The sequence below is a fragment of the Nyctereutes procyonoides genome, unplaced genomic scaffold (assembly GCF_905146905.1).
Source record: "Nyctereutes procyonoides isolate TBG_1078 unplaced genomic scaffold, NYPRO_anot_genome, whole genome shotgun sequence".
NCBI classification, from domain to species: domain Eukaryota; kingdom Metazoa; phylum Chordata; class Mammalia; order Carnivora; family Canidae; genus Nyctereutes; species Nyctereutes procyonoides.
In genome coordinates, this window is record NW_026575140.1 from 35,139,076 (window position 1) to 35,160,928 (window position 21,853).

At 42.6% G+C, this 21,853-nt stretch overlaps 1 protein-coding gene across 2 annotated transcripts in view; it reads left to right on the forward strand.

Annotated features, from left to right (window-relative positions):
- TTC4 (tetratricopeptide repeat domain 4) overlaps nucleotides 1-21,853 on the forward strand; it is a 32,275-nt gene extending 10,422 nt beyond the window's left edge. For both annotated transcript variants that reach the window (XM_055306139.1, XM_055306140.1), the window contains exons 6-10: nucleotides 13,895-13,981; nucleotides 15,939-16,156; nucleotides 16,989-17,070; nucleotides 18,482-18,564; nucleotides 20,664-21,853. In XM_055306139.1, the coding sequence (XP_055162114.1) occupies nucleotides 13,895-13,981; nucleotides 15,939-16,156; nucleotides 16,989-17,070; nucleotides 18,482-18,564; nucleotides 20,664-20,766 (573 nt within the window). In that variant the 3' untranslated portion in view covers nucleotides 20,767-21,853. The remainder of the gene's footprint in view (nucleotides 1-13,894; nucleotides 13,982-15,938; nucleotides 16,157-16,988; nucleotides 17,071-18,481; nucleotides 18,565-20,663) is intronic.

Sequence of the window (21,853 nt, forward strand, 5' to 3'; positions counted from 1 at the left end):
GGCTATTGTGGACATGGCTGCTAGAAACATCGGGGTGCAGGTGCCCCGGCGTTTCATTGCATCTGAATCTTTGGGGTAAATCCCTAACAGTGCAATTGCTGGGTCGTAGGGCAGGTCTATTTTTAATTCTTTGAGGAACCTCCACACAGTTTTCCAGAGTGGCTGCACCAGTTCACATTCCCACCAACAGTGTAAGAGGGTTCCCTTTTCTCCGCATCCTCTCCAACATTTGTTGTTTCCTGCCTTATTAATTTTCCCCATTCTCACTGGTGTGAGGTGGTATCTCATTGTGGTTTTGATTTGTATTTCCCTGATGGCAAGTGATGCAGAGCATTTTCTCATGTGCATGTTGGCCATGTCTATGTCTTCCTCTGTGAGATTTCTCTTCATGTCTTTTGCCCATTTCATGATTGGATTGTTTGTTTCTTTGGTGTTGAGTTTAAGAAGTTCTTTATAGATTTTGGAAACTAGCCCTTTATCTGATATGTTATTTGCAAATATCTTCTCCCATTCTGTAGGTTGTCTTTGAGTTTTGTTGACTGTATCCTTTGCTGTGCAAAAGCTTCTTATCTTGATGAAGTCCCAATAGTTCATTTTTGCTTTTGTTTCTTTTGCTTTCGTGGATGTATCTTGCAAGAAGTTACTGTGGCCAAGTTCAAAAAGGGTGTTGCCTGTGTTCTCCTCTAGGATTTTGATGGAGTCTTGTCTCACATTTAAATCTTTCATCCATTTTGAGTTTATCTTTGTGTATGGTGCAAGAGAATGGTCTAGTTTCATTCTTCTGCATGTGGATGACCAATTTTCCCAGCACCATTTATTGAAGAGACTGTCTTTCTTCCAGTGGATCGTCTTTCCTCCTTTGTCGAATATTAGTTGACCATAAAGTTCAGGGTCCACTTCTGGGTTCTCTATTCTGTTCCATTGATCTTTGTGTCTGTTTTTGTGCCAGTACCACACTGTCTTGATGACCACAGCTTTGTAGTACAACCTGAAATCTGGCATTGTGATGCCCCCAGCTATGGTTTTCTTTTTTAAAATTCCCCTGGCTATTCGGGGTCTTTTCTGATTCCACACAAATCTTAAAATAATTTGTTCTAAGTCTCTGAAGAAAGTCCATGGTATTTTGATAGGGATTGCATTGAACGTGTAAATTGCCCTGGGTAACATTGACATTTTCACAATATTAATTCTGCCAATCCACGAGCATGGAATATTTTTCCATCTCTTTGTGTCTTCCTCAATTTCTTTCAGAAGTGTTCTATAGTTTTTAGGGTATAGATCCTTTACCTCTTTGGTTAGGTTTATTCCTAGGTATCTTATGCTTTTGGGTGCAATTGTAAATGGGATTGACTCCTTAATTTCTCTTTCTTCAGTCTCATTGTTAGTGTATAGGAATGCCATTGATTTCTGGGCATTGATTTTGTATCCTGCCACGCTACCAAATTGCTGTATGAGTTCTAGCAATCTTGGGGTGGAGGCTTTTGGGTTTTCTATGTAGAGTATCATGTCATCGGCGAAGAGGGAGAGTTTGACTTCTTCTTTGCCAATTTGAATGCCTTTAATGTCTTTTTGTTGTCTGATTGCTGAGGCTAGGACTTCCAATACTATGTTGAATAGCAGTGGTGAGAGTGGACATCCCTGTCTGGTTCCTGATCTTAGGGGAAAGGCTCCCAGTGCTTCCCCATTGAGAATGATATTTGCTGTGGGCTTTTCGTAGATGGCTTTTAAGATATCGAGGAAAGTTCCCTCTATCCCTACACTCTGAAGAGTTTTGATCAGGAATGGATGCTGTATTTTGTCAAATGCTTTCTCTGCATCTAATGAGAGGATCATATGGTTCTTGGTTTTTCTCTTGCTGATATGATGAATCACATTGATTGTTTTACGAGTGTTGAACCAGCCTTGTGTCCCGGGGATAAATCCTACTTGGTCATGGTGAATAATTTTCTTAATGTGTTGTTGGATCCTATTGGCTAGTATCTTGTTGAGAATTTTTGCATCCATGTTCATCAGGGATATTGGTCTGTAATTCTCCTTTTTGGTGGGGTCTTTGTCTGGTTTTGGAATTAAGGTGATGCTGGCCTCATAGAATGAATTTGGAAGTACTCCATCTCTTTCTATCTTTCCAAACAGCTTTAGTAGAATAGGTATGATTTCTTCTTTAAACGTTTGATAGAATTCCCCTGGGAAGCCATCTGGCCCTGGACTCTTGTGTCTTGGGAGGTTTTTGATGACTTCTTCAATTTCCTCCCTGGTTATTGGCCTGTTCAGGTTTTCTATTTCTTCCTGCTCCAGTTTTGGTAGTTTGTGGCTTTCCAGGAATGCGTCCATTTCTTCTAGATTGCCTAATTTATTGGCGTAGAGCTGTTCATAATATGTTTTTAAAATCGTTTGTATTTCCTTGGTGTTGGTAGTGATCTCTCCTTTCTCATTCATGATTTTATTAATTTGAGTCTTCTCTCTCTTCTTTTTAATAAGGTTGGCTAATGGTTTATCTATCTTATTAATTCTTTCAAAGAACCGACTCCTGGTTCTATTGATCTGTCCCACAGTTCTTCTGGTCTCAATTTCGTTGATTTCTGCTCGAATTTTAATTAACTCTCTTCTTCTGCTGGGCGTCGGGTTGATTTGCTGCTTCTTCTCTAGCTCCTTTATGTGTAAGGTTAGCTTTTGTATTTGAGTTCTTTCCAGTTTTTGAATGGATGCTTGTATTGCGATGTATTTCCCCCTCAGGACTGCTTTTGCTGCATCCCAAAGATTTTGAACAGTTGTATCTTCATTCTCATTAGTTTCCATGAATCTTTTTAATTCTTCCTTAATTTCCTGGTTGACCCTTTTATCTTTTAGCAGGATGGTCCTTAACCTCCACGTGTTTGAGGTCCTTCCAAACTTCTTCTTGTGATTGAGTTCTAATTTCAAGGCGTTATGGTCTGAGAATATGCAGGGGACGATCCCAATCTTTTGGTATCGGTTCAGACCCGATTTGTGACCCAGTATGTGGTCTATTCTGGAAAAAGTTCCATGTGCACTTGAGAAGAATGTGTATTCAGTTGAGTTTGGATGTAAAGTTCTGTAGATATCTGTGAAATCTATCTGGTCCAGTGTATCATTTAAAGCTCTCGTTTCTTTGGAGATGTTGTGTTTAGAAGACCTATCAAGGGTAGAGAGAGCTAGATTGAAGTCACCAAGTATAAGTGTATTATTATCTAAGTATTTCTTTACTTTGGTTAATAATTCGTTTAAGTATTTGGCAGCTCCCACATTCGGGGCATATATATTGAGGATTGTTAAGTCCTCTTGTTGGATAGATCCTTTAAGTATGATATAGTGTCCCTCTTCGTCTCTCACTACTGTCTTCGGAGTGAATTTTAGTTTATCTGATATAAGGATGGCTACCCCTGCTTTCTTTTGAGAACCATTTGAATGGTAAATGGTTCTCCAACCTTTTATTTTCAGGTTGTAGGTGTCCTTCTGTCTAAAATGAGTCTCTTGTAGACAGCAAATAGATGGGTCCTGCTTTTTTATCCAGTCTGAAACCCTGCGCCTTTTGATGGGGTCATTAAGCCCGTTCACGTTCAGAGTTACTATTGACAGATATGAGTTTAGTGTCATCATGATATCTATTTAGTCCTTGTTTTTGTGGATTGTTCCACTGAACTTCTTCTTAAAGGGGAATTTTAAGAGTCCCCCTTAAAATTTCTTGCAGAGCTGGTTTGGAGGTCACATATTCTTTCAGTTCCTGCCTGTCTTGGAAGCTCTTTATCTCTCCTTGCATTTTGAATGAGAGCCTTGCTGGATAAAGTATTCTTGGTTGCATGTTCTTCTCATTTAGGACCCTGAATATATCCTGCCAGCCCTTTCTGGCCTGCCACGTCTCTGTGGAGAGGTCTGCTGTTACCCTAATATTCCTCCCCATGAAAGTCAGGGACTTCTTGTCTCTTGCTGCTTTAAGGATCTTCTCTTTATCTTTGGAATTTGCAAGCTTCACTATTAGATGTCGAGGTGTTGAACGGTTTTTATTGATTTTAGGGGGGATCTTTCTATTTCCTGGATCTGAATGCCTGTTTCCCTTCCCAGATTGGGAAAGTTTTCAGCTAGGATTTGTTCAAATACATATTCTGGCCCTCTGTCCCTTTCGGTGCCCTCGGGAACCCCAATTAAACGTAGGTTTTTCTTCCTTAGGTTGTCATTTAATTCCCTTAATCTGTCTTCATGGTCCTTTAATTGTTTGTCTCTTTTTTCCTCAGTTTCCCTCTTTGCCATTAACTTGTCTTCTATGTCACTCACTCGTTCTTCCACCTCGTTAACCCTCGTCGTTAGGACTTCTAGTTTGGATTGCATCTCATTCAGTTGATTTTTAATTTCTGCCTGATTGGATCTAAATTCTGCAGTCATAAAGTCTCGTGAGTCCTTAATGCTTTTTTCTAGAGCCACCAGTAGCTGTAGAATAGTGCTTCTGAATTGGCTTTCTGACATTGAATTGTAATCCAGATTTTGTAACTCTGTGGGAGAGAGGGCTGTTTCTGATTCTTTCTTTTGAGGTGAGGTTTTCCTTCTAGTCATTTTGCTCAGTGCAGAGTGGCCAAAAACAAGTTGTATTGGGAAAAGGAGAGAAAGAGAGAGAAGGAAAGAAAAGAGAAAAAGAAAAAAGAAAAAGAAAAGAAAAAGGAAAGAAGAGAAGAAAAAGGGAAAGAAAAAGAAAGAAAGGTGAAAAAAAAAGGGGGTGGGGGAAGCAATCAGAAATCAAAAAGAAAAGAAAAAAGAAAAAAAGAAAAAAAAAACACGGGGGAGTATTTCTGTAGACTTTAAGTCCCTTGACTTCCCCTGGAACTGGTCCGTCCAGCTGGTCTTCTGGGGGAGGGGCCTGTTGCGCTGATTTTCAGGTGTTAGCACTTGGGGGAGCTGCTCTGCCCCTGCCTGCTGCAGGGCTCAGCGGGGGTTGTTTACCCCGTGAGGTCTCAGGAGGAACAGCCGCAGTGGCTATGGCAACTCTGGAAGCCTGGATTCAGCCTCCGCAGGAACTACGGGGCTCGGGGCTCGGGCTCTGGCTCTCCGTCTGCAGGGCCTGGAGGCTCCGGGGCGGAGCCGCTGATCTGCTCAGCTCGGGGCAGGAGCGTCCTTGCTGTCCTGTGCCCTCCCGGCCTCTGCCTGTCCCAGGCCTGTCCCGGGGGAGGCCGGATCCTGGGCTGTGTCCCAGCGCCCTGTGCTCCGGGGTCTGCGCTGTTGGATTTGCGCTCCCGCCCCGCAGCTCCCTCCCTGGAGCCGCTCCTGAGCCCCTCCGAACTGCTCCGGTGCGTGCTGCAGCCCTTAGGGAGCTCGGCGCACTCCCCTGCGCTGGCAGGTGTCTGTTAGTGTCCCCGGGAGCCCGAGGGCATCCCCGCCCTCCCTGCGAGCCCCTTGCCGCCCGGGAAGGATGGTGCAGCTCCTGCTCCTCCAGGACGGGGCTCTCCTGTCCTGGGGACACTCGCCCCGGCCTCAGCCCGGCTCCTCGCGGGGCCCCTCCCCCTCGGAGGCCTTTTGTTTCTTTTTTTTTTTTTTTTTTTTTAAATTTTTTATTTATTTATGATAGTCACACACACACACAGAGAGAGAGGCAGAGACACAGGCAGAGGGAGAAACAGGCTCCATGCACCGGGAGCCCGACGTGGGATTCGATCCCGGGTCTCCAGGATCGCGCCCTGGGCCAAAGGCAGGCGCTAAACCACTGCGCCACCCAGGGATCCCCCTTTTGTTTCTTTATTCCCCCCCCCCCCTTGATAGAAGCGTGAACTCCTCTCACTGTAGCATTCCAGCTGGTCTCTCTTTACATCTCAGGCCGAATTCATAGATTTTCAGGATGATTTGAAGGTTATCTAGGTAATTTGTTGGGGACAGGTGATTTGGGGACCCTACTCTTCCGCCATCTTGCCCCTCCTCCCAAAAATTTAAACTCTTAAGCTTCTATATAGTATTGTGTAACTCCCAGCTTCAAGACACCTGTAACTTGGTGATGAAATGTACATAATAGCGACAATGATGATAATATACCATCATTACCAAAAATAATGTCCGGTATTTAGATTGCACTTATTGTGTATATCTTCCAGGTGCTATTTAAAGTTTTTTACTTACATGAATTCATTTAAACCATACAACAGCCCTATAAGGTAGGAACTATTCTAATTCACCATTCAGTAGTGAGGTAGCTAAAGCACAGAGAGATCAGGAAGCTGCCTGAGTCACACAGCTGTGGTGAAGCTGGGCATCAGAAATCAGGCAGTCTGGCTCTAGAATCTATACGCTTAGTCCCTATGCAGTACCGCCTCACATGTCTAGAACTAGACTTTGAGACTTCAGGTCTCCTGATTCTTCATCTAGTTCTGTCTTCATTGCTTATACTATGGAAGGGGAAATTTTCAGTGCCAAGAGAGCCTTCAGCTCTCCCTGCAAAGGGTAGGTTTTAGTCAGAAGTCATTCTGGTCATATCAAGTGGTTAAAAAAAAAAAAAGAAAAGGTATCTGTTGGCTGACATGGCTCGGTAACAGAATTCTGAGGCTAGGTAACTGGGTTTGGGCCAGAATTTCTAGACAGAATGTGCATAAGAGAGAATGTGTAGAGTGCTACTGTGGAAGGACATAGCCAAGCTAATCTCCAGAAAAACCCTTAGTGGACCTAAATGAAAGCTTGCAGGTCCTGTGGCAAGGCACAGTTGAAGGGAGATTTCAGGGCCCAAAAGCCTGACATTGGGTGTGGGTGACATTGCTTGCTGAGCATTGGGATTATTCTGTATCTGAGTATAAGTTGACTCTGGATTCCTACATGCTTGGCTTTTGTAAGTGATGGATTTCAAAACAGCCATCAAGGCAATGAATATTACCAGAAATAAATCATGGTTTTGTTAAATGATAAAAGGATCAGCTTATCAAGAAGATTTAGCAATTATAAATATGCATGTATCCAATAAAAGAACTCCAAATGTAAGAAGCAAAAAAATGGAGGGAGACAAATCTACAAATAGGGATAGATGTCAACCTCCCTCTCTCAGTAATTGATAGAACAGGTAGATAAATCTGCAAAGAGAAGTGGCATCAGCAAAAATAGCCAAATAAAGATCTGCTAAAATTCTTTGTTTCTATAGAAAGTCTATGGAAAACTGGTGAAAATGATCAGAGTCAACTTTTTTTTTTTGAGCTCTGAAATGAGCCAAAGGCTTGTAGCAGGGTGGGGTCCCTGGGTGGCTCAGCAGTTGAGCACCTGCCTTCGGCCCAGGGTGTGATCCTGGAGTCCCGGGATCAAGTCCTGTGTCAGGCTCCTTGTATGGAGCCTGCTTCTTCTGCTGGTGTCTCTGCCTCTCTCTCTGTGTCTCGAATGAATGAATGAATGAATGAGTAAATAAAAATCTTTAAAAAACAAAGGCTTGTAGCAATCTGGGGAGTGTTTTTTTTTTTTTTTTAATTTTTATTTATTTATGATAGCCACAGAAAGAGAGAGAGGCAGAGACACAGGCAGAGGGAGAAGCAGGCTCCATGCACCGGGAGCCCGACGTGGGATTCGATCCCGGGTCTCCAGGATCGCGCCCTGGGCCAAAGGCAGGCGCCAAACCGCTGTGCCACCCAGGGATCCCTGGGGAGTGTTTATTCAAGAAAAATTGCTGAACCTCTAAGTACAGCAAACTTCATGACATTTTAACTTCCCTATTCCCATCTCCTCCCTCCCTGGTTCCACAGTAGCCTTGAAAGACTCATGGTTAAAATGAGCAGCCCAGCAGCCACCAGAAGAAGCAGATAGGGTTAGAGCTTGCTCAAAGCCCCATTCCCAGAGAACTGTCATTATTTGACTGTCTTGGTGATCTTGAAGACCATCCTCATGAAGCAGATTTTGTTTGGAAGCAGATGAATCTTGGAGCTATCCCAGTATGGAGAGCTTTTTTGGGGTGCTGGGAAGGAGAGATGTGTCAAAAAACAATTAGAAGCAATTATTTAAGATTGTAGCTGCCTAAGATAGTGGATAATAGGATAAATAGTAAGCTTACCAGAATATTTATTTATTTATTTTAAAAAAGATTTTGTTTATTCATGAGAGACACAGAGAGAGGCAGAGACGTAGCAGAGGGAGAAGCAGGCTCCTTACAGGGAGCCCGATGTGGGACTTGATCCCTGGACCTCAGGATCACTCCCTGAGCCAAAGGCAGACACTCAGCCGCTGAGCCATCCAGTCTACCAGAATATTTAAAAGGAAAAGCTGGGGATTGAGATTCTGCAGGGGCTTTAAAAAGCTCCAACATACTCCTGGAGATCTACAATGTCACATGTGTGTCCAGAGCTATGCATGTGCTTAGGAAGGATCTAAGAAGGCCCTAAGCTCTTACCTCTGTCTGACTTGGAGGTTCTGTGAAAGCAGTAAGTGAAGGCTGAGGCTGAACCGTAAACTGTGGGTGAGTGTTGAAAGTGTGCCACAATCTGCATGTGCCCTTCAGCAAAAGAGTGGGAGACTTTTTGGCTTTAGGCATTAAGGGAAATCTGTCCAATCATTAGCTGATCACTAAATTAACTAACTAAGGACTTTAGTGGTCACATAAAACCAAATACAGGCTTTTTTTTTTTTTTTTTTTTTTTTAGATTTTATTTATTTATTTTTGAGAGAGAGGCAGAGACATAGGCAGAGGGAGAAGCAGGCTCCCCATGGGGAGCCTGACGCAGAACTCAATCCCAGGACCCCAGGATAACTACCTGAGTCAAAGGCAGATGCTCAACTACTGAGCCACCCAGGTGTCCCTCAAATATAGGCTTTACAGAATTAGTTCAAAAAAGTAAACAATGACAGCAATATCAAATACTGCAGAGGAAAGAGAGAGAGAATCCAGTTTCCAGAGTTGCCACATAGTATTATTTTAAATGTCGGGTTTTCAATACAAAATTACAAGACGTGCAAAGAAATAAGAAAGTATGGCCCATAGGCAGGAAAAAAATGAATAGAAAATGTCCCTGAGGAAGCCCAGATGTGAGATTTACAAGACAAAGTCTTTAAACGAGACTTTGAAATATGTTCTAGGAAGAAAGAAAGCAATGTCTGAAAAAGTAAAAAAAAAAAAAAGAAAAAATTTATATATATATATATGAACAAAAAGTCTTACCAAATAGAGACTATCAATAAATTATGAAAAAGAATCAAATAGAAATTCTGTAGTTGAAAAGTATAATAATTGAAGTGAAAAGTTCACATATGGGCCCAAGAGTAGAACTGTGAAGATAGGTCAAATGTGATTACCCAGTGTGAGGACCAGAAAGAATAATAACCAATAAGAGAGGGGTGTCTGGGTGGCTCAGTTCAGTTCAGTGTCTCTTGATTTCAGCTCAGGTAATGATCTCAGGATTGTGGGATTGAGCCCTGTTGATACTCAGTGGAGATTCTGCTTGAGATTTTCTTCCTGTCGCTCTCTCTGCCCATCACCCCCTTTAAAGTTAAATAAATAAGTCTTTAAAAAAAACATAAAGATAGACTGAGGGACCTATAGAGTGCCATCAATATATTGTCATAGGGATCCCTGGGTGGCGCAGCGGTTTGGCGCCTGCCTTTGGCCCAGGGCGTGATCCTGGAGACCCGGGATTGAATCCCACGTCGGGCTCCCGGTGCATGGAGCCTGCTTCTCCCTCTGCCTGCGTCTCTGCCTCTCTCTCTCTCTCTGTGACTATCATAAATAAACAAACAAACAAACAAATAAATAAATAAATAAAAATTTAAAATATATATATATATTGTCATAGACATGGGAGTTCCCAGGAGAAGAAAAAGAAAAAGAGACAAAAGAATATAAGAGATAATAACTGAAAAATTCCCAGATTTGATTTAAAAAAAAAAAGTAATTTACTCTTCCACAAAGTTTAATAAACTCCAAGTAGGATATACTTGAAGAAATCTACACCCAGACACATCATAAACAAACTGTTAAAGTCAACATGAAAATATTAAAAGCATCAAGAGAGAAGAGACCTTTCACATATGAGATCCTCAATAAAAGTGACTCCTGAGAGGGTGCCTAGGTGGGTCAATTGTTTGAGCATCCAACCTTTGATTTTGGCTCAGCTCATGATCTCAGGGTTGTGAGATTGAGCCCCTTGTCAAAGGTTCTGTGCTGGGTGTGGAGCCTGCTTAAGAAATTCTCTTGCCCTCTCCCTCTGCCCTACCCCCCCCCCCCCACAAAAAAGGTAACAGCTGATTTTTCACCAGAAGCCATAGAAGCCAAAGGGCCATGGGTTGACATTCAGAGTACTGAAAGAAAGACTATCAACTAAGAATTCTATACCCGGCAGACCTATCCTTCAAAATTGTAGAGGAAAAGTACAACTCTTTAGTTGCAAATGATAAGATCTTGTATATAGAAAATCCTAAGGAATCCACTAAAAAAGCTATTAGAACTAATACAGATCAGTAAGCTGGTAGGATACAGTAATATACAAAACCCAATTCTATAGACTTGGAGAATGTTCCAAATATGAAAACAATTCTATTTACAATAGCATTAAAAAGAATAAAATACTTAGACATAAATTTAACAGAAGTAGCAGAAAACTTATCTGAAAATACATTGTTTAAAGAAATTCAATCTAAAAAAAAAATGGGAAGACATCCACTGATCAGATGTTAATATTGTAAAGGTGACAGTGCTCCCCAAATTGGTGTGCAGATTCCACTCCGTCTGCAACAAATTTCCAATTGGCTGCTTTGCAGAATATTGACCAACTGATTCTAATATTCATATGTAAATTCAAGGGACCCAGAATAGCCAAAACCATAAGAAAATTTTTTTTTTAAGATTTTATTCATTCATGAGAGATACAGAGATAGGCAGAGGGAGAAGCAGGCTTGAGACTTGATCCCAGGACTCTGGAATCATGCCTTGGGCTGAAGGCAGATAGATGCTCAACCGCTGAGCTACCCAAGGGTCCCCTAAAGAAAATTTAAAGTTAGAGGACTTATACTTCCTAATTTCAAATCTTACTACAGAACTATAGTAATCAAGACATTATGGTACTGGCAGAAGGGGATAGATTTATAGATCAGTGTAATAGAATTGAGAGATAGAAAATAAATCCTCACATCTATAGACAATTGATTCCCAACAAGGGTATCCAGACCATTCATGGGGGGAAGGAATAGTGTTTTGCATATCCACATGACAAGCATGAATATGGACCCCAACCTCATACTATATACAAAATGAATCACAGACCTAAATGGAGTAGGTGATGGTTTTAGACAGGTGATTTTTTTTAGATGCACAATACAGTGAATATATGAAATGCCAATGAATTGTGTACTTTAAAATGGTTAATATGTCATGTGAATTTTACCTCAAAAAATTAAAAAATATGTATAAGCCATAAACAGAATTATTGGTAAAGATAAATTTTGTTTCATAACTATTGTTATAGGACTTAGTCAAAACTAAAAAACATTGTTAGAAGTAAAAGGCAAGCCATGGAATTGGAGAAAATATTTGTAATGCATCTATATCCAGAATACATAAAGAAATATATTCACTCTGAAAAAATGTTAAATATGGCAAAAGAAACAAACAGGCAGGGTGCCTGAGTGGCTCGTGGCTCAGTTGGTTTAAACATCCGACTCTTGTTGGGAATCCCTGGATGGCTCAGCGGTTTAGTGCCTGCCTTCAGCCCAGGGCGCGGTCCTGGAGTCCCAGGATCAAGTCCTGCGTCGGGCTCCCTGCATGGTGCCTGCTTTTCCCTCTGCCTGTGTCTCAGCCTCTCTCTTTCTGTGTCTCTCATGAATGAATAAATAAAATCTTAAAAAAAAAACAAAAAACATCCGACTCTTGTTTCTGGCTCAGGTCATGATATCAGTGTCCGGGATCGAGGCCTGCAATGGGCTCTGTGCTCAGTGTGGAGTCTGCTGGAGGATTCTCTCACTCCCTCTTCTCTTCCCCCTGCTTGTTTACTCTCTCTCTCTCTCTCTCTCTCTCTGAAAGAAATAAATGTTAAAAATGACAGGCACTTCTGAAAAGAAGATTTACAACAAGCATGTGAAAATATGCACAGTATCAGTCATTGGGGAAAAGCCAATTAAAATTAAACCTCAGTGGGATTCCAGTTCACGAGACAGACAATACCAAGTGTTGGTGAAGAGGTGGAGCACCTGAAGCTCTGATCCACTGCCAGTGGGATATAAAATGGTACAACTACTTTGGAAATCAGTTTTGCAGTTTCATACACCTATCCTGTGACCCAGCAGTTGTACTCTGAGGTGTTTACCTAAGAGAAATGAAAACACGCTCAAAAAAAGACTTGTCTAAGAATGGTCACAGCCTGTTTTATTCATAGTAATCCAGAAACCACTCTTGTGTCCAGCAACAGAAAGGAGAGAAGCAAAATGTGATACTCCTACAATGGAATATTACTTGGTAATGTTGTTAATGGGATGGGAGGAAGACTGACAGCAAAGGGGCATGAGGAAACTTTCTGGGGGATAGAAATGTCTGTCTTATTGAGGTGTTGGGTACTTAAGGTATATCTTTGTCTAAACTCATTGAACTGTACACTTAAAATCTGTAAATTATTACCTCAACAAAGTTGACTTTTTTTTTTTTTTTTTTTAATTAAAGGGCAGCAAACTCCACAGTTCAGGGCTCCTCTGACCTGGTGGTCATTTTACTTTATGTAGCTGGCAAGACTCCATACGAGACTTCATAAGCCACATCACTCACATGGATCCTGTAAATCAGAGTAAAAACATGGGACAGAGTCTGCATCATCTTTGATCATTCTCTAATATGGACCAGACAGTGGTTGGAGGTAGCTCAAATGTGAAAGCAGAATTGGACATAGTTTTTAGTGCTATCTGTGGGGTGGAGGACTCTGGATGGTGCACTCAGACTTCCTAACAGTAGAAAGGAGCTTTGCAGCTCTGTTGGCAGACTAGATTGGAGAAGGAATGGACAAGAGTTATCAGCCCTTGTCTCCCTGAAAGGGTAGACTATGTTCACAAGAAAAAAGAAAAAGACCTGTGTTAACTTGTTGTGGGGCTTTTGTGGGGAAGATGAGGGATGGTTGGTACTCTGTTTTAGATCAGGTCAGCAAACTGACCCCAGGCAGAATCCAGCCTGTGGCCTGTTTTTCTGCATTCTGTGAACTAGAGATGTTTCTCACATTTTTGAAGAGTTACAAACAACTAACAAAAGTAGATAATATGCGACAGAGAGCATATGTGGTCTGCAAAGCCTAAAATATTAATATCTGGCCCTTTACAGAAAAGTTTGCTGACTTCTGTTAATCTACGATCCTGAGGATAAAAGCAGAATCAGCTGGTTTGGGGCAGATTTGCAGGAAAAGGAAATCTAAATTATACTTCTGTCAGATTAAGTAGACTCATAATTTTCTTTCATGGATTATAATTAGGCAAAGGGCAGAGCCTCTGATGAGTTCTTGTCCTGGGTTTTTCCAGTGCTTCCTATATTCCAGCCATCCCAGAGAAGTTGAAATACCCCATAGACCCTCGGTCAGTCCCTCTACCGAGAATGCTCTTTCTCCATCATCTGGGAGGATGTTTTGTGTCCATCTAAACCCACCTCCTTTTTGGGGAAGAAGACATCACTCTGTGTTTCACAGCACTGGATTCACATTGCCTGGGTAACGCCTAACCGACATTTCACTTGTTGTCCCCCCTCAGTAGACTGTGAGCTCCGTGGATATGGGAACTGTAGATTTTAAAATTTCTGCTGCCACCTATCCTGGCACCAGACATGTGCTTTTAAAATATTAATTGAATTGAATCAGGCCACTGATACTGCTTGACACAGGAGCCTGGGTTAGACAGATGCTGGAGATAGTAAGAAGCAGGCTGGAGTGACAGAAGAGGAAGCAAGCTCCCTAGAGCTGATGGATCTGGATTTAATTTTTAGAGAACTGAGCAGAGGGATATCAGGAAAGCAAAGCTGAAAGAAAAGAAGGAGCAGAATGAGAACGAGGCTCTACTCCAGGCCATCAAGGTGAGTTCTCAAACCTCAGGCCCATATGGTCTTGTTAAATCCACTAATCCTCAAGCTTGTTGGGATCCTTTACCTGAATGAATTTGTTCATTTTCTCTCTGCTTCAGTGAAGCAGTATGCTGAAGGGGCTCTGGAGTCAGAGCCCCTGGGTTCAGTCCATTTTCCTGCTTGTGTACATATGTTGATCTCAGGTAAGCTACACTGAACAGTTGCTGTGGGTTAAGCATTATTTAATCTTTGCAGTGGCCTTCTGAGGTAGATCTTCTAGTGTCCTGATTTGCTAGATGGTGATATGGTCTTTTGGGGAGGTGAAGAAACCTCACACAGCTAATGTGTATCAGAGCCAGGTCCTTGCTGTTAGCCACTGTATCCTGAGTCTGAATTTTAGGATGTTGCTTCTTTAACCCTAACAACAAATTCAACCCTGTCCTTTCTTCTCTGCATTTTAAATGGATGTATTCTGACCCAAATCTTGTTTTTACCTGGATACCCAGCAAGTCCTCTGTGGAGCTTTGGCTTGCTTGGTCTTCACCAAGGAGAGGACACTTGCCTTGAGATTGTGGACTAGGCTCTTGGTGTCATTCTTTGTTGACACCATTTACACCATTTAAATTACTTGTTAAATTATACACCATTTAAATTACTTGTTGACTTTGAGAACTTTACTAACATGCATTCCACTAGTTCCTCCCATAGCAAGCAATCTGTTAACAGGTGTTAACAGATTAAACAGGTTGGAATACTCCAGATTCTCTAGCTAATCCTCATTCACAGTGAGGGATTTGGTCATTTTCTAAAATGTAGAATATTGGAATGCCCAGACATTTACATACAGACTTGATTTTGGCTCTCTCTTTAGTCTGACCCTGCATCTCAGGCTTCAGTGTATGTACAAATTACTCTAACAGCCGTATACACAGAACAGTTACCAACAGTTGGTAAACTGTTTACCAACAGTTTAAAGCAGGGGTCAGGAGACTGCAACCAGTGGATTACAGCCCTGCCTCTTTATGTGTTACTTGTGGTTATTTTCACACTGTAGTGGCAGTTGAGTAGTTAATTTCAACAGAGACCATTTGGCTCACAAAGCCTAAAATATTTCTATCTGACCCTTTAAGGAAAAGTTTGCCAACCCTATTTAGGGGATATCAAAAGTAATTTTGGGGTGCCTGGGTGGCTCAGTCTGCCTTCTGGCTCAGGTCATGATCTCAGGGTCCTGGGGATCGAGTCTCGGATCAGGCTTTCTGCTCAGCATGACGTCTGTTTCTCCCTCTGCCCTTCTCTCCTGCTTGTGATCTCTCTCAAATAAATAAAGTCTTTTAAAAAAAGTAATTTTGATTGCAAAATCTATTTTGTGATAGTTTTGATTGCTAGCCTTCACACACATATATAAAGGGGCAGCTCTTCTATTCAGACCTTTGATTTATCTTTATTTCCATGAGATAGTCAAGATAGGTCAATGTGCATCATTTTTAGTATTCCATGACCTAGCTAAACCAGCACACAAAATATATATTCTTTTCTGTGCCTTTGCATATATTGTTCCTTGGGGATGGACTGCCCTTCCACCACTCCCGCCAACTTCTCTGCCTTTCATAATCATTGCTTAGGGCCCAGCATTCTGCAGTCATCTTCAGCCCCCAATTAATTGAATTAATTATCAATGGTTTGCACTTCTGTAGCTCCACTTCTTACCTCATGTTGTACTTATTCCCATAGCTCTTTGCCCACTAGACCATGAGCCGAGTCTTGAGGGCAGGAACCATGTCTAGCTTGTCTCTGTTGACACAGGGTCCAGCATGTGATATATGCCTGCCGAAGATGAGTTATCCCTGCTGTGCTAGACCTCAGGGGTAATGAAGAGGAATTGTATAGAGCTGGCCCTTGGGGGACTCACAGGTTGGTGGTTTCCTTGCTGTTGAAGGTTTGCGTGTGTGTATTTCTGTTTTTAATCCAGGCTAGGAACATCAGGCTAGTCTCTGAAGCTGTCGGTCAGGATGAAGATTCAGACTCAGAAGGTCTAGGTGAGATTTTCCTGGATGGGCTCAGCTTAGACAACCCGTATGGAGCCAGGCTGAGTGTAGATGAGCAGGGCAGGTTAAGCTGGCCCGTGCTCTTTCTGTACCCGGAACATGCCCAATCGGATTTCATCTCTGCTTTTCACGAGGACTCCAGGTACTTATTTGCCCAAGAGCCCCCTGTTCTTGCTGGCATGCTCTTTCCTTGCTATCTTGGCAGGAGGGACAAGTAGATATTTGATTGAGGAGGGAGAGAAATAGAGGGTTAATGGTCTGGTTTGGCAAAATCTCTATCCTGGAGCTGATTTCTCCTTTCACTAACTATATAACTAGCTTTGCAGTGACAGATACAAGTCCCATCATCATCCTGACTAGGTTAGTAAGTAGAGCACCACAATATTGTTTGTCCACTGATATATGTCTGTGGTAAGATATGAAGTCATTCTAGGTAGTACATGCAGAGTAATTGTGTATTTATTAAAAAAGATATAACTAGCAATTTTATTTTTTTCCATGATTTTTTTTTTAAGATTTTATTTATGTATTCATGAGAATACACAGAGAGGAGAGAGAGAGAGGCAGAGAGAGAAGCAGGCTCCATGCAGGGAGCCTGATGTGGGACTCGATCCAGGGTCTCCAGGATCACGCCCTGAGCTGTAGGCGGCACTAAACTGCTGAGCCACCGGGGCTGCCCTAACTAGCAATTTTAATTCGTGATCTCATAGGGCTAATGCTTTAAATGTGGCTGAATGTAAGGAATGTTGAGTCTGAGTCAGTTTAAAGAAAATTACTGTGTCATAACAGGACAAGTAATACACATACACATTTTGGCTTAAGCCAGAGGGTTTTGGCTCACAACGGCTTAGGCCTACATTTCATGTTTTATACATTTTTTTTTTATCTCTTTCTGGATGGGTGTCCAGGTACGGTGATGTAGGAAAATAGATCTTGCGTTATTGATACCCAGAAAGTACATGTTATATCCTTAGGTTTATTGATCATCTAATGGTGATGTTTGGTGAAACGCCCTCTTGGGACTTAGAGCGAAAATACTGCCCTGACAATTTAGAGGTAAGAGGTGTTTTACCTTGTTCCTAGTTGGGATTTTTAAAAATTTTTTTAAATTAAAAAAATTTTTAAAAATTTCATTATTATTATTTTTTGCTGGGAAGTTGGGTGGGGGGTAAGTTTTTATTGCCTTTAAAAAAAATTGTGTCAAACTATATAGAACATAAAATTTACTGTTTGAATCATTTTTAAGTGCCTGCTTCCCTAGCATTAAGTACATCCACATGGTTGTGCAACCATCCCCACCATCTATCTCCACTTCATCATCCCAGACTGAAACTCTGCACCCCAGAAACAGTAACCCTGTATCCTCCTCTCCCGCCAGGCTCTGGCAACCACCATTCTACCTCTTCTATGAATGTGACTACTCTAGGAATCTTCTATAAGTGGAGCTGCATACCATTTGTCCTTTTGTGTCTGGCTTATTTCATTGAGCCTGATGTCTTCAAGGTTCATCCATATTGTAACTTGTGTCAGAAATTTCTTTCCTTTTTAAGGCTAATATTCCATTGTTAGGACCTTTGTTTTCCTTTTTTTTTTTTTTATTTTTATTTTTTTATTTTTTTATTTTTTTTTTTTTTGTTTTCCTTTTCTAAATCACAGCTCATAGAACAAAGACTTTGTCTTCTAATATCCATTTGAGAGTAAGAGGCCAATTGATATCCCATTGCCCCTGAATACTAACTACAGTGTCGGTTTCCTACAAACAAGGATATTTTCCTTTATAATTGCAACCAGCTATCAAAATTAGGAAATTAGCTTTGATACTCTAGTACCATCTAATTCTCAGACGCCCCCATATCAACTGTCCCCACACAAGGACACCCTTCTTACCACATGGGCTCTGACACCTCATCTATCCTACAAGGTAGCCCTTATCACTTGGCTTAGGCTGGCAGGCTCCCAGCAAGGCTGCTCTCCACTGGTTGGGTTCTGACACCCCTCACTCCCTGCCAGCCCTCCTGTACAGACATCTTCCTTACACTGCAGGGGCTTTGACACCTGTGTAGGGCCATCCTCTGTGGACATCCTTCTCATCCTCCTCGGCCTCTTCCTCTCCTTTGGGCTACCATGGTTTTCTTTTCCTACATCTAAGGGGTCTAGGACTGAATTGCTAGGGAAAGGCTCACAGGCCTTGAATGTTAGCTCCTCTGTTTGCTACCTGGGTGTCACTGGTGAGTTATTTCCCTTCTCTGAGCTTTGGTTCTATCTTTGGAAAATTGAGCTAATAATGCCTTTCTGACTGTTATGAGCGAGGACTGAGTGCTTTATAGTCCCCAACTCTATAAAGGAGTCATTCAGCTAATAATAGTTGCCATCTCTTTAGCTTTTCCCTAGACTTGGCCTCACCATGCCTATTGCTGCTGGGGCCCTGTATTTGTGTCTCATTCCCACTCCTGTATTACTCTTGCAGGTCTATTTTGAGGATGAAGACGGGACAGAAATCTACCAGGTACCTCCCAAGAGCACCCTGCTACAGGTGCTCCAGCACCCCAGGTGAGCCACTTTCATGAGGCTGAGTAGACCAGGGAAGCTGCTCAGGCACCATCCCTGGGATATAGCCAGTTTCTCACCCCCTGCTGATGGATGGCCTTATACTCCCCTCCCTTCTGCCCTGGACACACAACTGTGAGATGGCAACCATGGGGCCTGGCCCAGGTCATTGGCCACACAGACTGCAGTATGACTGAGATCAGTGCACTGTGGCCAGGGCACCCTCAGACTGGGAGAAGTGAATGGAGCTGGTCTGAGCAGGGACAAGTTGCCTGGCTTTTATACCTGAGAACAGCAGGGTTGGCACTCCTCTTCCTCATTGTGCCTGGGTCCCCTGAAACTATTATATGGAAAGAAAACTGCTATGTGAAGTCAGATGCCATCATTTACTGGCTGTGTGACTATAAGCACATACTGCCCCCCACCCCCGGGGAGGTATCCTCATCTTGAGGATGGGAATACTAATTCTTGCCTATGTTTTTCTCAGGTATTTGAGAGCCAGCAAGAGAGTCAAAATACTTTTGTTAACCGTAAAGGGCAGTCTTTTTGTAAGAGTGCATCTTTGCTAATTGCCATGGCAGTCAGTTGGATTTGGCTTTTGTCTCTTTGTTCAGCTTTGAGGTAGTCCTGGGCTATAAGGAAATACCCTCGGTAGATTTGTAAGTTGACTCTTGGACTATCTTTCCATAAGTTTGAGCAAAGCAAATGTTCTTCCATTTAGGCTAAAGGAGCCCGATGTGTTGGGTGTAGGGTGGTTGGGCAGGGTAGGAAAGAGGCTGGAGAGCTGGCATGAAGGCCTTGAATGCTCTGCTCAGGAGCATACTTTATCCTGATAGTGGTATATAGAGCCACAGAGGATGTGTAGGTAAAATTTACAGAGTAGTATACAGGTCTTACATATACTAGTTGATGGTGAAAGATTGCAGATGGGAATTGGTGATGTGGTGACTGATTTGGTAGGGGGTCCAGCTGGTCTTGATGCTTCTGCTTTGGCTTGGTAGGCAGGAGGTGAAGATTTCTTCAGATATGATTGATGACTTCTCTTAGTATTTTCTGGCACTAAATCTCCCTTCTAGTTTATAGGCACATTTTTAGCTACTCATTTTTTCCACTACTAGCAAATTATTACCAGTTCTTTAAAGGCCTAAGGTCCACTCTCTGCATCTCCAAAAAATGGGGGAGAAATCTAAACAGAAAGCAGATCTGTGAAGGAAAACCAATTTCATGCTTCTCAGAAAACGTAAATGCTGTTGGAAATGTTTACTTTTTACGAGACCAGTGCTCTAACCCCTGAGCTACAGAACCAAATGTTTACTTTTTAAATGACTGGCATAGGCAAGAGGCTACCCAGGACAGGTTTCTGGCAACTTCAGACCTTGAACTGGGTAGAGCTAAGATGTAGGCCCCTCTGTCTCCAGATCCAAGCACATTGGGTAATGCTAACCCTCAATCTGGGAGGCCAAGGCCTTTGCCCCACTCCCCACCAGACCCCACTCTGCTTGTTCTATGCCCCAACAACAGCAAATGCTCTGGCAATCTCCCCCGCTCCTCACTTTAGTTCTCCCGTGCCCCATCGCTACTTCTATTCTAAATGAGGTCAAGATGAACATGACATTTTCCAGGAAGCTTTTCCTGATTCCCCTTTTCCATAGAGGGAATCATGCCCTTTGGGCTAATGCTGTACCTCACAAATGCTTCTGCGATTGTTTTGCTGTCATTATCTCCTTCTCCTCAGGACTTGAAAGTAGGGATGATGGTTTTTGTTTTCAGCACAGGTCCCAAGTTACCCTGGGCATGCACTGTTGAATGAATGAATGAATGCAAGCAAGCAAGCAAGCAAGCGTGTTCTTATAGTTTGATTCTGTGTTTAGCCACAGGCATACATGATGCTAGAGGACTGGCCCAAATGTTCTGGCTAGGTCCTAAGAGGGAGAGGGTCATGCTAATTTCCCAGATATGTAAATAAACAAATAAATGTGCTAACCTTGCATTTTAATGTTGACTCACGTCCAGAGGTTCACCTTGAATGTTGTTGCGAAGGTACATGGATGATTAAGACTGCAATTCAATTAACCCCCTCTTTTCTGTTGTCTTCACTACAGGTACTTTGTAAAAGCCCTGACACCAGCATTTTTGGTCTGTGTAGGATCCTCTACTTTTTGTAGGAATTATCTCCAAGGGAGAAAGGTGCACCAGGTAAAGTGACCAAGCCAGGCTATGGGAGCCAGGCCTCCTGGATCACTTCCCTCACTCTCTTCTGCCTGGAATCCAGCATACTTGAGTCAGCTGAGCCTTACACTTTATTTCTCCCACCCTGGGGACAGTCCTTCTATGCATCGTGGTGGGGGTCAGAGCTGCTGACTTTCCTGAAGTCACTTACAGTCTCTCTGGTCATTGTTGCCAGTGCTCCAGCCAGTCTTCACTCTCCTTTGTTGATAAAAAAAAAACTCCGCACCTTGGTCATGACATTCTTGGACTCACTGTGAGCTGTGTTACCACCAGCCTCCATCCCTGAAGGGACCATGTTAGAATACACAGCAGCTGACCTGAGGAAGTGTACTGGCCTATAGACGCTGACAAATGCCCTGGTTCTGGACCTTTGTGGTGGTAGAGGCCTCAGGGAAGCTACCCCTCAAACCACACATGTAATTTTAAGGCATTTAGGCTGAGGGACTCCAGCTTCCAGGTATCTCACGAGCAGAGAGGCTTACTTTATGGGAAGCTTGTAGACCCTCGGAGTGAGAAGAGGTCAAGAAATCTGACTCCGCTTTCTGCATCCATGAAGACCTACAAACCAGGTTCCTGCAGAACCCCTAAAAAGTTTACCAGTTTTCCTGATCTGTGCAGTAGGGTATACTGACAGACTTGGATGGTGGACTCTTGAGTTCCTCTCCAGTTTTCACATTATAGGATTTTTGTGCCTTTTAAAAATCTGGCAGTTGAGTTGTTGTCTTAGGTTATATATTTGTCTGCAGCTGGTTGCTTCCTCCTTCCTAGTAGAGGCTAGTATACACCCTTACCTGTAGCCACAGGACTGTTTGCAGCACCCACTCCATTCCCCAGGGCAGGCAGAGGGATGTGGGTGTACATGTCCAGATAGGGGTTTGGAGGGCATTGGGTGGTAAGTTCCATGTTCTTTTCCTTCTGCCATGAGAACATATTTCCCAGCTAGTGGCTGTTTCATCAGCCTGGGTGCCAGAATGGTAAGACACTTGAGGTGGGGCTGAGGGAACTGGCCTGCAGCCATTGATTGTAACATGAATGAGAAATAAATGTTTGTTGTAGTCATAAA